This window comes from Dendrobates tinctorius, unplaced genomic scaffold (assembly GCF_039654945.1).
Source record: "Dendrobates tinctorius isolate UK_male_01 unplaced genomic scaffold, ASM3965494v1 ptg000060l, whole genome shotgun sequence".
NCBI classification, from domain to species: domain Eukaryota; kingdom Metazoa; phylum Chordata; class Amphibia; order Anura; family Dendrobatidae; genus Dendrobates; species Dendrobates tinctorius.
The window spans coordinates 43,314,401-43,328,337 of NW_027361728.1; the positions used below are offsets into that span (position 1 = coordinate 43,314,401).

At 44.9% G+C, this 13,937-nt stretch overlaps 1 protein-coding gene across 4 annotated transcripts in view; it reads left to right on the forward strand.

The window, feature by feature from the left end:
• Positions 1 to 13,937, forward strand: part of GOLIM4 (golgi integral membrane protein 4) — a 158,794-nt gene that overhangs the window by 106,481 nt on the left and 38,376 nt on the right. For all 4 annotated transcript variants that reach the window (XM_073578922.1, XM_073578924.1, XM_073578923.1 and 1 more), the window contains 2 exons: positions 2,309 to 2,482; positions 6,382 to 6,753. In XM_073578922.1, coding sequence (XP_073435023.1) covers positions 2,309 to 2,482; positions 6,382 to 6,753 — 546 coding nt within the window. The remainder of the gene's footprint in view (positions 1 to 2,308; positions 2,483 to 6,381; positions 6,754 to 13,937) is intronic.

Sequence of the window (13,937 nt, forward strand, 5' to 3'; positions counted from 1 at the left end):
TGCCTAGTGCAAAAGACGCCCAAGAATGGTTATACCATGGCTGAAATTGCAAACTTGCAGTGGTTGCATAATGAGCAAATTAGAACCACCAGATACAGGTCAGTGCAGCAAGAGTCCCAAAGGGGTTAAATAAAGGGGGTGGTAGGCAGGCCCCACGCGTATCATCGCTGCGACTAGCGGCTTCGTCAGGGGAAATTTTTTTTTTTTGCTTCTCTGCTCACAGGCTAGGTATTGCACTCCACTGGAGATTGAGATATGACAGTAGTGCACCCCTCCTTTTGCATTTCATGTACTAGTCATCAGGAGCTCACTGCCCCCCGAGAAGCAGGATGCCAGTAGACTAAGGAGTTGTGTGCTCCTCCAATGCTGAGCCAAAGCTCGGCCATGCTGCTGTCAATCATCAGGAGCTCACTGCCCCCCGAGAAGCAGGAAGCCAGTAGACTAAGGAGTTGTGTGCTCCTCCAATGCTGAGCCAAAGCTCGGCCATGCTGCTGTCAGTCATCAGGAGCTCACTGCCCCTGGGAAGTAGGAAGCCAGTAGACTAAGGAGTTGTGTGCGCCTCCAATGCTGAGCCAAAGCTCGGCCATGCTGCTGTCAGTCATCAGGAGCTCACTGCCCCTGGGAAGTAGGAAGCCAGTAGACTAAGGAGTTGTGTGCGCCTCCAATGCTGAGCCAAAGCTCGGCCATGCTGCTGTCAGTCATCAGGAGCTCACTGCCCCTGGGAAGTAGGAAGCCAGTAGACTAAGGAGTGGTGTGCTCCTCCAATGCTGAGCCAAAGCTCGGCCATGCTGCTGTCAGTCATCAGGAGCTCACTGCCCCTGGGAAGTAGGAAGCCAGTAGACTAAGGAGTTGTGTGCGCCTCCAATGCTGAGCCAAAGCTCGGCCATGCTGCTGTCAGTCATCAGGAGCTCACTGCCCCTGGGAAGTAGGAAGCCAGTAGACTAAGGAGTGGTGTGCTCCTCCAATGCTGAGCCAAAGCTCGGCCATGCTGCTGTCAGTCATCAGGAGCTCACTGCCCCTGGGAAGTAGGAAGCCAGTAGACTAAGGAGTTGTGTGCGCCTCCAATGCTGAGCCAAAGCTCGGCCATGCTGCTGTCAGTCATCAGGAGCTCACTGCCCCTGGGAAGTAGGAAGCCAGTAGACTAAGGAGTGGTGTGCTCCTCCAATGCTGAGCCAAAGCTCGGCCATGCTGCTGTCAGTCATCAGGAGCTCACTGCCCCTGGGAAGTAGGAAGCCAGTAGACTAAGGAGTGGTGTGCTCCTCCAATGCTGAGCCAAAGCTCGGCCATGCTGCGGTCAGTCATCAGGAGCTCACTGCCCCCTCAGGAAGTAGGAAGCCAGTAGACTAAGGAGCTGTGCGCTTCTGAAGACCAAAACGCATCAACTCCTTTAATAACATTACATAGTTTGAAACCTTTTTCTTTTGCCGAAGGAATCCTATTTCCGTCACACCATATACAGAGGTCTTTTAAAGTTGCTCTTAGTTATGTGGTAAAGATAGTTAACGTAGTGTTCACAGTGAAAAAAAACAGTGCCACACGTGTTCACAGGTGGAATGCAGTACTACAGGTAGTTATTGCTGTGAAAGTCCGTGTATGTCCCGCTTCAGTGATATAACGCATACTAAGACCATCACCACCAGACTATTCTGTGACACCAGTAATAAGCTCACGAGGTTTCCAAGTGCTTAGGTGACCCAATAACTTGACTGTGTCTTTCTTCTTCTGCTTAGCATTTCTTTCATACCAAGTGGAATAACGTGAAAGAGATTATGGCACCCTGCTTTGAATTTACGCCGCCTCGGTTTCAGAATACTTGCTTGGGAGAAATGTGCCGTTATTTTTTGTTCATGACCCACTGCTCAGCCGTGTCTCATATCCTGAAAAACAGCTATTGTCGCCTCCTGACTGTATGTCAGTTTGCAGTCTGCCAAGATTTGAAGAAGATTTAGCCTTCCTCGCATCAGGCCGCAGGATTACATGGCTGTAATTTATTCCCTATAAATCCTAAACCAAGCAATCCCTTTGACAGTTGCTCCTTTTGGTTCTTTGCCTGAAAGTAAAATGCTCATCTGTGGATCTGATGTATCATTCATTCGTTTCTAATTTCCCTGTTAACGTGGTTGGTTTTAATTCCACTAATTAGCACATTTCTCTTCATGCTGATGCCCAAATTGATGTATGGGGCTCAGGTCGACTTGCAGCGCAGAATAACTTTGCCATCGGATGTGCACACGCTATGTGCACGTTATGAATCTGCTTCTTAATCTTCTCATCCTCATTTTTCCACTTTTATTTATTTTTTTTTAAGAAACAAGTAGAAGACTTCTTACAACTAAAAAATGCCCTGAACAAAGTGTCAAGTCTTCAGCAGCAACCAGAAAAAAGCTCAGCATCCACAGTGCCAAGAATTGGACCATCAGATTCTGCCCTTCATGGACAGATCACAGGACAACTGGTTATAAATGCCAATAAATTACCACGGGTGAGTGAATCATGTGCAAGAATTATAACCTAGACATATTGTAGCTAAAAGGAATCTGTCATACGCTTTTTGCGACCCCCATCTGACAGCAACAAAAGGTGTACGGGCAGAGACTCTGATTCCAGCGATGTGTTATTTACGAAGTCTTTTAATCTGCTGCAGATATACCAGTTTCCTGGATTATGAGCTCTGTATAAACAGGTCCACACCACTGATTGATAACTTTCTGCCTATGTAGTGTACACATAAAGCTGCCAATCAGGGGCGGAGTTACACAGAGCCCAGGAAATGGAGGATCCCAGTATCCACCTATACACAGCATAAAACCTCTTGATTGTTGCCTCCATTCATTTATTAACCATAGCTACCATACCTTTCTTACCCATAGTAGCCTCCCTTCTTCCTCTGCAAGGTCCCCTCATATGAGCATGTATTCAGCCATTGTGCTGTTTGTGTGCTCAATGGAGAGCACACTGGTCCAATAATGGCTGGAGTGCCTGTGAACAAAGTAATCCCAGCATGCACTAGTCTGGTCCGTTTTACAGACTGAGCCGATGAGCCGATTTTTGTTTTCATACGGCTGTCTGAACCTGAGCTTAGAATAGCACAGTCTGTTCTTCATAAGAGCGTGGAGATGGCATATGTCACCATCTGGTTGTGTCACGTTATCAAGTGTGAGTCAGATTACATCTGAATGTCAATTTCGAGAGTGGCCTAGCTGGAAAAATAATTCAATGAGGAGTCTTATTTATTCATTTATTTTACTCTCTTATACAGCACCAATCATTCCACAGCACTTTACAGACATTATCATCACTGTACCCATCAGGGCTCACAATCTAAATTCCCTATCAGTATATCTTTGGAGTGCGGGAGGAAACCGGGGACCCCCAGAGGAAAGCTACCCAAACACGGGGAAAACACACAAACTCCTTGCAGATGTTGTCCCTGGTGGGCTGCAGTGCCAACCACTGAGCCATCGTGCTGAAATTTGAGTCATTACTGGAATTACAGTTTGTTGTTTTTCATAATTAACCAGCTGAAGAGCCCGGCGTTGACCGGGCATAGTAACTAACTGTGGTCAGTTATAACAAATAACGGTGGCAGTTAAGGGGCCTTATTCCTCCTGCACTTCATGCTCCAGCTTTTTACACAGCCTCCTCCTGCACCTCACGCTTCTCCTTTATACACAGCACCTTTATAGTCGCCTCCTACGGCGGCACCTTACACTCCTCTTCCATATACAATTGATGTACATTACAAAATAATATTGTGGTACCGTGTTAGCCAGAAAAATAGATGTAAATACTTATGTCCCCCCCAAAAATTGAGAAAAGTATTCAAGGTGTGATACCTTTATTGACTAACCAGAGAAATTATATTTTCAAGCAAGCTTTCAGAGCTCAAAAGTCCCCTTCATCAGGCTATATTACAAGGATATATATATACAATTGGAAACACTTGATCCGGAGAGTCCCCTCCATGCCAACAGTGCCCCGTCCCCTCCATGCCAGCACTGCCCCGTCGCCTCCATGCCAGCAGTGGACATCCACCGCTCTCAGGTCATTCCCGTTAACCCCTGAGTGCCCGGGCCGCACACTGACATGTTCCTGCTGATCTAGGTGTCACACACCACCGTTATTAGGCCTGCGAGGACCCGTAGCTGGGCACAGGGGTGACTTACGCCTTCGGGTGTCCCTGTGGCTATGCGGAGTGGGCAGGGCTCTGTGGAGTGGGTGTGGCTTAATACATACACGCAAACATACATACACAGCTTTATACATTGTTCAAAAAAATAAAGGGAACACTTAAACAACAGAATTTAAATTTTAAAATAAGGCTAGTTTCACATTTGCGAATGGAGGGCTGCGGACTTCCTCTGTGAAGCTCCGCCCACTGCCGCACCTCCTCCGGTCAGCTCCGCCTACGGCCGCATAGTTCTGCATGCGGCCTGCATCCCCTATCTTTAACATTGGGTACGCAGGCCGTGCGGATGTATGCTGATGCCTCCGCATGCGTCGTTTTGATGATGCGGTGACCCACGTCGAGCGCAACATGTTGGAATTTGATGTGGTTGCCACATCTTCAGAATGATGCATGCGGAGGCGTCCGCATACATCCACACGACCTGCATACCCAATGTTAAAGATAGGAGACGCAGGCCACATGCAGAAGTATGCGGCCGTAGGCGGAGCTGACCGGAGGAGGTGCGGCAGTGGGCGAAGCTTCACAGAGGAAGTCCGCAGCCCTCCGCAGCTCCTCCGTATGCAAATGTGAAACTAGCCTAAATCATCCACTTAGGAAGCAACACTGATTGACAATCAATTTCACATGCTGTTGTGCAGCATGGCCCGAGACGTCCACAGATGGGGCTTGTGCTCACAGCCCAACACCATGCAGGATGCTTGGTATTTGCCACGGAACACCAGGATTGGCAAATTCACCACTGGCGCCCTGTGCTCTTCACAGATGAAAGCAGGTTCACACTGAGCACATGTGACAGACGTGACAAACTCTGGAGATGCTGTGGAGAGCAATCTGCTGCCTGCAACATTGTTCAGCATGAACGATTTGGCAGTGGGTCAGTAATGTTGTGGGGTGTCATTTCTTTGGAGGGCTGCGCAGCCCTCCATGTGCTCGCCAAAGGTATCCTGACTCCCATTAGGTACCGAGATGAGATCAGACCCCTTGTGAGACCATATACTGGTGCGGCTGGGCCTGGGTTCCTCCTGATGCAGGACAATGCCAGACCTCATATGGCTGGACTGTGTCAGTAGTTCCTGCAAGATGAAGGCATTGAAGCTATGGAGTGGCCCGCCTGTTCCCCAGACCTGAATCCGATTGAGCACATCTGGGATATCATGTCTCGCTCCATCCACGAACGTCACGTTGCACCACAGACTGTCCAGGAGTTGGCGGACGCTTTAGTCCAGGTCTGGGAGGAGATCCCTCAGAAGACCATTCACCGCCTCATCAGGAGCATGCCCAGGCATTGTACAGTAGTGAGGTCAAACAGGCACTTGGAGGCCACACACTATACTGAGCATCTTTTCCTTGTCATGAGGCATTTCCGCTGAAGTTGGATCAGCCTGTAATTTGATTTTTCACTTTGATTTTGAGTATCATTACAAATCCAGACCTCCATGGGATATTCATTTTAATTTACATTGATATTTGTTATGTTTTATTGTTCTGAACACATTCCACTATGCAAGGAATATAAATTTGGAACTGGAATATTTCATTCAGAGATATGTAGGATGTGGTATTTTAGTGTTCCCTTTATTTTTTTTGAGCAGTGTATATATAGATCATATATATCATACTATTTCTGCTAGTAGAGCAGTGATTTGTATTTTTACTTTTTTATTGCAGAACAAAACATATTGCCTTTTTATATTTAGTGTACCCTCGGTTAATGGGTCTAGGTTTTCTTTTCTTTATCCTATATACAAAACTACTTTTGCACATTATTAATATCTTTACAGCATATAATGTTTTGTAATACTGTATGTGTAATATTTACTATTATTATTTCCCAGGGATTTTTGTGTTTTTATAATTTTGCTTTTCTTTTTAGTGTCTTCATATTAGTTTTTATACTACTCTTCAGTTGTATGTGTTTTTTTAATAATTTATAATTATTTTTATGTAGTGTGATGTTTTTTTTCTCTCTCGTGGCCGGAGGGGTGCATCCTAGAAAGGATGTCTTTGTCTTGCCTTTGAAATATCTATAATTTCCAAAGTCTATACTTTAAGATATGAGTGAAGAAATAAATACAAATAAAAAGGACAGAAATTATGAAATAACTGTGGGATGTAAATCCCAATCTGGTTAGCGTGGGACTGCACAGATATGTGCATATTTCTTGCTAATGAAAGTGTGTTGGACTCTGCAGATAAACATTCAGACTCAGCATGAGGCCGGCCATGAAGACACCATCACACCGAGCCAGGCTGCTAATGAAGAGGGTGAACGTCAGGACACAAAGAGGACCGAACGTCACAAAGCAGATGAGGACACTGGCCCTCCGCAGGACGCCGCTGCAGCCACAGAGCATCCCGTGGAGGTAGAAGAGGAACATAAAAAAGAGCTGGAGGAGGAAGAAATGGAGCAAGTGGGGAAGCCTGAACGCTTGGTGGAGGAGCAAGATCAATTGCAGGAGGAACAAGACCAACACAGGCAGTCAGAAGATGATCAGAGACCTGTAGGCCATGAAGAAGAAGGGGAGGAGGAGACCAACTTGCTGCATCAACAGGATCACGCTGAGGTGAGGAACCGCACTGCGCTCTCAGAAGCAAGGTTATGTCCACTTTCAGAGAACAGTACAGTACTAAGCATCCTGCTAACTGCGCTGCTACAGGATAATGTGCAGGTTTTCAAGGTCTGAATTCTTGAAATCTGCTCTCAGACATTTAATTGCTGCGCTATAACTTAGACACATAGACAGGCTATAAAGGCTTCATGCCAAGACTTCATACCTTTGTCAGTGCCCTGCCTGGATCCATACCGTGTGTAAGCCAGCTTCCAACAAAGTGATGATTTCTAGTTTCCACATCTATTGTAACGTTTTACCAACAATGTCCAAATATAAATTGCAGTGTGGCACTTCATTCAATAATAACAACCAGTTTTCCTCAGGGGTCCATTTTTTTTATCCAACAAATAAGAGATCCATAATGATTAAAATGCAAATAGTTTAATTGAAAGAGTATATAAACACTTTTTAATATTTATGCATAGGAAATCTTCAAACAAGGGACTCAAACGCCAGACAAGAAAATAATGTGGTGTATAGCATAGTGTCAAAACAGGGGATAGTCCTATGATTAACCATGAATGCTTAAATGCTGTGGTTCCCCTTTAAGACGCTTGTCGCGTTAGGCTACTTTCACACATCAGTTTTTTGCAGTCAGGCAGGATCCGTTTTTTTTTTTAGAAAAAACAGATCCAGCATAAATTTTGGAGAACTGTAGAAACTAGAGTTGAGCGATACCGTCCGATACTTCAAAGTATCGGATCGGAATGGATCGGCCGATCTTTAAAAAAAGTATCGGTATCGCCGATTCCGATACCGGAAGTCCCATTCAAGTCTATGGGACTTCCGGTATCGGAATAAGAAAAACCCTGTTTTTGCCTTGTACAGCCTCTCTGGGGTCTGTACGGGCCTTTCGGGGGGCTGTGCCGGCCTGCCAGGGGGTCTGTGCAGGCTCCGGTGGTCTGTGCCGGCCTGCCGGGGGGCTGTGCCGGCCTGCCGGTGGTCTGTGCAGGCTCCGGTGGGCTGTGCCGGCCTGCCGGGGGGCTGTGCCGGCCTGCCGGTGGTCTGTGCAGGCTCCGGGGGGCTGTGCCGGCCTGCCGGTGGTCTGTGCAGGCTTCGGGGGTCTGTGCAGGCATCGTCCGATGGGACTACAAGTCCCATCGGGCGATGCCTGCTACCATGACAGTGATTGACACATTAGCCAATGATGGGACAGTAGTAGTCCCATCATCCGGCTAATGTGTTAAATGTTAAAAAAAAAAAAAAAAAAAAAAAATACTACATGCATGCTACATACATACTACATGCTACATACATACTACATGCTACATACATACTACATGCTACATACATACTACATGCTACATACATACTACATGCATGCTACATACATACTGCATGCTACATACATACATACTACATACATACTACATACATACTACATGCATGCTACATACATGCTACATACATGCTACATACATACTACATGCTACATACATACCACATACATACCACATACATACTACATACATACTACATACATACTACATGCATGCTACATGCATGCTACATACATACTACATGCTACATACATACCACATACATACTACATACATACTACATACATACTACATGCATGCTACATACATACTACATACATACTACATACATACTGCATGCTACATGCATGCTACATACATACTACATGCTACATACATACCACATATATACTACATACATACAATACATAAATACAATACATACATAGACATACAGTACATATAACATAGAGTAACATACTTACCAATACTTGTCACATTGTTCCCCGAAGCCATTGTCTTTTCCGGAATAAATATTAACATAACAAACCACAAAAATACTCACCCACGATCCGAAGCAGTCCACGAGTATGTCCCACGACGATCTTGGGTAGAGAACTGCAGCATCAGCTGTTGCTGCCGTTCTCTACGGGCTGCAGGAATCCAATGACGGAAGGTAGGTATCCTTCCGCACTGTATTCCTCCGCCACTTAAAAAAAAAAAGTCCCTAGTCTCACTTTATGCCATTGCTGTGTGGGAAATTCCCACGCAGCAATGGCATAAAGTGAGACTAGGGACTTTTTTTTTTTTTAAGTGGCGGAGGAATACAGTGCGGAAGGATACCTACCTTCCGTCATTGGATTCCTGCAGCCCGTAGAGAACGGCAGCATCCTCTGATGCTGCAGTTCTCTACCCAAGATCGTCGTGGGACACACTCGTGGACTGCTTCGGATCGTGGGTGAGTATTTTTGTGGTTTGTTATGTTAATATTTATTCCGGAAAAGACAATGGCTTCGGGGAACAATGTGACAAGTATTGGTAAGTATGTTACTCTATGTTATATGTACTGTATGTCTATGTATGTATTGTATGGATGTATTGTATGTATGTAGTATATATGTGGTATGTATGTAGTATGTATGTAGTATGTATGTAGCATGCATGTAGCATGCAGTATGTATGTAGCATGCATGTAGCATGCAGTATGTATGTAGCATGCATGTAGCATGCAGTATGTATGTAGCATGCATGTAGTATATATGTAGCATGCATGTAGTATATATGTAGCATGTATGTAGTATGTATGTAGTATGTATGTGGTATGTATGTAGTATGTATGTAGCATGCAGTATGTATGTAGCATGCATGTAGTATATATGTAGTATGTATGTAGCATGCATGTAGTATATATGTAGTATGTATGTAGCATGTATGTAGTATGTATGTAGTATGTATGTGGTATGTATGTAGCATGTAGTATGTATGTAGCATGCATGTAGCATGCATGTAGTATGTATGTAGCATGCATGTAGTATGTATGTAGTATGTATGTAGCATGCATGTAGTATGTATGTATGTAGCATGTATGTAGTATGTATGTGGTATGTATGTAGCATGTAGTATGTATGTAGCATGCATGTAGTATGTAGCATGTAGTATGTATGTAGTATGTATGTGGTATGTATGTAGCATGTAGTATGTATGTAGCATGCATGTAGCATGCATGTAGTATGTATGTAGCATGCATGTAGTATGTATGTAGCATGCATGTAGTATGTATGTAGCATGCATGTAGTATGTATGTATCATGTATGTAGTATGTATGTAGCATGTATGTAGTATGTATGTGGTATGTATGTAGCATGTAGTATGTATGTAGCATGCATGTAGTATATATGTAGTATGTATGTAGTATGTATGTGGTATGTATGTAGCATGTAGTATGTATGTAGCATGCATGTAGTATGTATGTAGTATGTATGTAGTATGTATGTAGTATGTATGTAGCATGCAGTATGTATGTAGCATGTATGTAGTATGTATGTAGTATATATGTAGTATGTATGTAGCATGTAGTATGTATGTAGCATGCATGTAGTATATATGTAGTATGTATGTAGCATGTAGTATGTATGTAGTATTTTTTTTTTTTTTTTAACATTTAACACATTAGCCGGATGATGGGACTACTACTGTCCCATCATTGGCTAATGTGTCAATCACTGTCATGGTAGCAGGCATCGCCAGATGGGACTTGTAGTCCCATCGGACAATGCTTGCACAGACCCCCGGACATCAGCACAGCCCCCCGGCAGGCCGGCACAGCCCCCCGGCAGGCCGGCACAGACCCCCACAGGGTGCACAGACCACCGGCAGGCCGGCACAGCCCCCCGACAGGTCGGTACAGACCCCCACAGGGTGCACAGACCACCGGCAGGCCGGCACAGCCCCCCGGCAGGCCGGTACAGACCCCCACAGGGTGCACAGACCACCGGCAGGCCGGCACAGCCCCCCGGCAGGCCGGTACCGACCCCGGGCAGTCCACACAGCCCCCCGGCAGGCCGGCAGAGACCCCCGGAAGGCCCGAAATGACGGCGCATCATGATGCGCACACACCGCGCATCATGATGACGTCAGGCCGTCAATCAACTTTGAACTTCCGATTCCGATGCCGAATTCCGATATTGAAAAAATATCGGAAGTCGGTATCGGAATTCCGATACAGCAAGTATCGGCCGATACCCGATACTTGCGGTATCGGAATGCTCAACACTAGTAGAAACGGATCCGTTTTTCTGCTGGATCCGTCTAGCAGGTTATATCTGTTTCCTGGGGGCTGGCCAATTGGATCTGAGCATGCGCAGACTTAAAAAAACGGATCCGGTGGCTGGATCCGTGTTTTTCTGGATCCGGCGCCCGTACACTTTCATTGTGGCAAAAAGCCGGAAGCGTCGGATCCGGCGCTTCCGGCTTTTTCGCCGGAGACAAAAAACGTTACAGTAGCCGTTTTTTCCAGACGCCGGAATGAGACAAGTAGCCGGATCCGGCAAAAAACGGATGAAACGCAATGCCATCCGGCGCTAATGCAAGTAAATGGGGAAAAACTGGATCCGGCATTGCATTTCGCCGGATCCGGTTTTACTAAAAAAAAGCCGGATCGCGCCTGACGGCAAAAAACTGATGTGTGAAAGAGGCCTAAGTCTATGCCCATATAACTACTGCAACATTAGATAATATTAACCATTTTGTGTTTGGTATATACTATGGGCATGATGATGGAGAGTGCCCTTGTGTAGTAACAAGTGTTTTAAAGGGGAACCACAACATTTAGGCTAAGTTCACACTGGCGGTGTTTGCTGTTTTTTTATGCTAATTTTGAGCTGCGTTTTACAGGACCAGCAAAGTCTATGAGATTTCAGACCTCTCATGCACACAGCTTGTTTTTTTCGTCATCAAGATTTTGTGCTTTGCATGTTTTTTTTTTCGTTTTTTCAACCCTAAACTTTATCAGCATGCACAAGAGACAAACCTAGCATACCAAAAACGCCGCAAAAAGCACGAGATGAACCAAGGAAAACATGTTTTTTTTTTCTGCAGCTTCTTTCCTGCCAAGAAATCAGGTTTTGCTCAGAAAAAAAAACACTGACAAAACCCCTAGTGTGAACTCAGCCTAATGGTTATGTGGCTAATGGTTATGTGGTTTGCATTCATAGGACTCTCCCTTCTGTTTCTACACGAAGCTATACACCTGAGTACTCACCACATTAATATTTTTTTGGGGGCTGACGTTTTTGTGTCCCTTTGAGGCATTCCCTGTACATAATTTTTAAAAAGGTTTTTATGCACCCTTTCAATAAACTACTTGCATTTTAATCATGGATCTTTTCTATTTCTTGGGTAAAAAACTTATACCTGATGAAAACTGGCTGGTCTACCCCAGGGGTGGGGAACCTCAGGCCCGTGGGCCATATACGGTGATGTCTTATCCGGCCCCCGGGCAAATTCCCGGGGACAGCAGTGCTGTTTTTTGTTGGTTGCTGGCCCATTCATTTCTTGCTTTGTAAGCACTAACACACAGTGTTCACCACCGATTGCTGAGGTGCGTGCAATGAAAGATTACGTCCTGACACCAGTGCCAGAGTTAGGACATACTATGTGGGTGGAGTTAGCGCACCATTTGTATGGCCCCTGAAGGATGGTATCAATATCTAAATGGCCCTTCTCAGAAAAAAAAGATTCCTCACCTCTGTTCTACCCGCTGATAACTTTGTAGTGTATTTCTCGTTTTCTCCAGTAGTCTTCATGTCAAAATAGTAGAGCCCATTAGTGATTACTGTTCATTCAAGAAATGAGGTCTGGAAATGTGAGTTTGGTGCTATTTGTGATGACCTGATGCACATTAGACTCCTAATCCACAGTTAGCTTTACAACGCTGCAGGTATTCTTCTGTATGACGAGATGAAACTGTGGCACAAAAAGGTACTTGTGCTTTGAAAACAAATCCTTTAAAGAGGTTGTCTCAAGTTAGCATGTTTCACCCATCCACAGACATTCACTTCGAACTTTGGGACCCTATCCATACCGAGATTGGAGTTTAATGGAATTGTCCAGAACTGGACAACCCCTGCTCAATTTAGGGCCCAGTCGCAAAAAATGGAAACAATGTATACTCAACTCCCGCAGAGGCACCATTCCATCTCCGTCAGTGCTGATGTTTGTGGTAGGTGACATTGTCGCGTTGTGTGACCTCTGAAGACAATCATCGGCCGCTGACTGCAGCCTTTAATATTTCATCAGAGCAGAATTCTGCACTGACGGAATATTGGTGAAGGGCCTCTGATTGGCTGCAGTGGCCACGTCACACAATGATGTCACGCGCTGGGAACATCAGTGTGGGCATTGCTGGAACAGCTCAGCTGTAGGACGCGAGTATAGATTGTTTTCATTTTCAAGAGTGATGGTTGTGAATCCAGACCTTTTCTTGGTTCTCAGTGTGTAGGGCGGCTGGACATAGTTCTGCGTTGTACAAATGTATAACGCTGAACATTTTACTGGCTAAGAAGGCAATAATATTATTTTGGTACAAGAATGGTGTCTGTAATATCCAATCCTTTTTTTGTATGATCTTGTTCCAAGAGCCAGATGATATTGGTTCTTGTCTGTACTATGATTCTCATTCCGGTAACTGCAGGCAGGAATAGTTAGGTTAAGGTCCCACGATGAGTGTTTTCACAATGCAGCATCTTCCAGTCCCAGGAAACTGAGTGGGATTTATAGAAATATTGCACTTACTGTATTTTTTAACAGCCTAAACTGCCTGACTTTGCTTTTTTTTTTTTAGAACCGCAATATGTCAATCTTTCTTGGGTACACTAATTTTAGATGTGGTTTACCTTGATAAAATTGCACTAGATGTGGAAAATCTGGCTGTAAAAAAGGCATGCACCTACCCCCGGCTGTTAACTAGTTAAATGCGGCTGTCCAACTCTGCCAGCGACATTTAACACGCGCCTCCGGCAAGCACTCTGGAAATACGCCCATCAATGACCCCAGTGATTGCGAGTCACCAAGTGGGTTGGCATGACAACCAGAGGTCTCCAGCAGACCTCTGTTGATGTCACTGCCGGATTGCTATGAGCGCTGCCCCTCACACGGCCATATTGACCGAAAAGTAAAAAAGGTATGGCTCTGGGAAGAAGGCGAGCAAAAAAAAAAACCAACGAAAATACCTCCGGTCATGAAGGGGTTAATGTATTTTCACTATGGAAATGTACTAAAAACATATAAATCTGTACCCGACTTCATTAATAAAGTTTTATCAAATACAAAGCAGCTTTATTGAAGACATGACATACCAAAAACTGCAGCGTCAAAAAC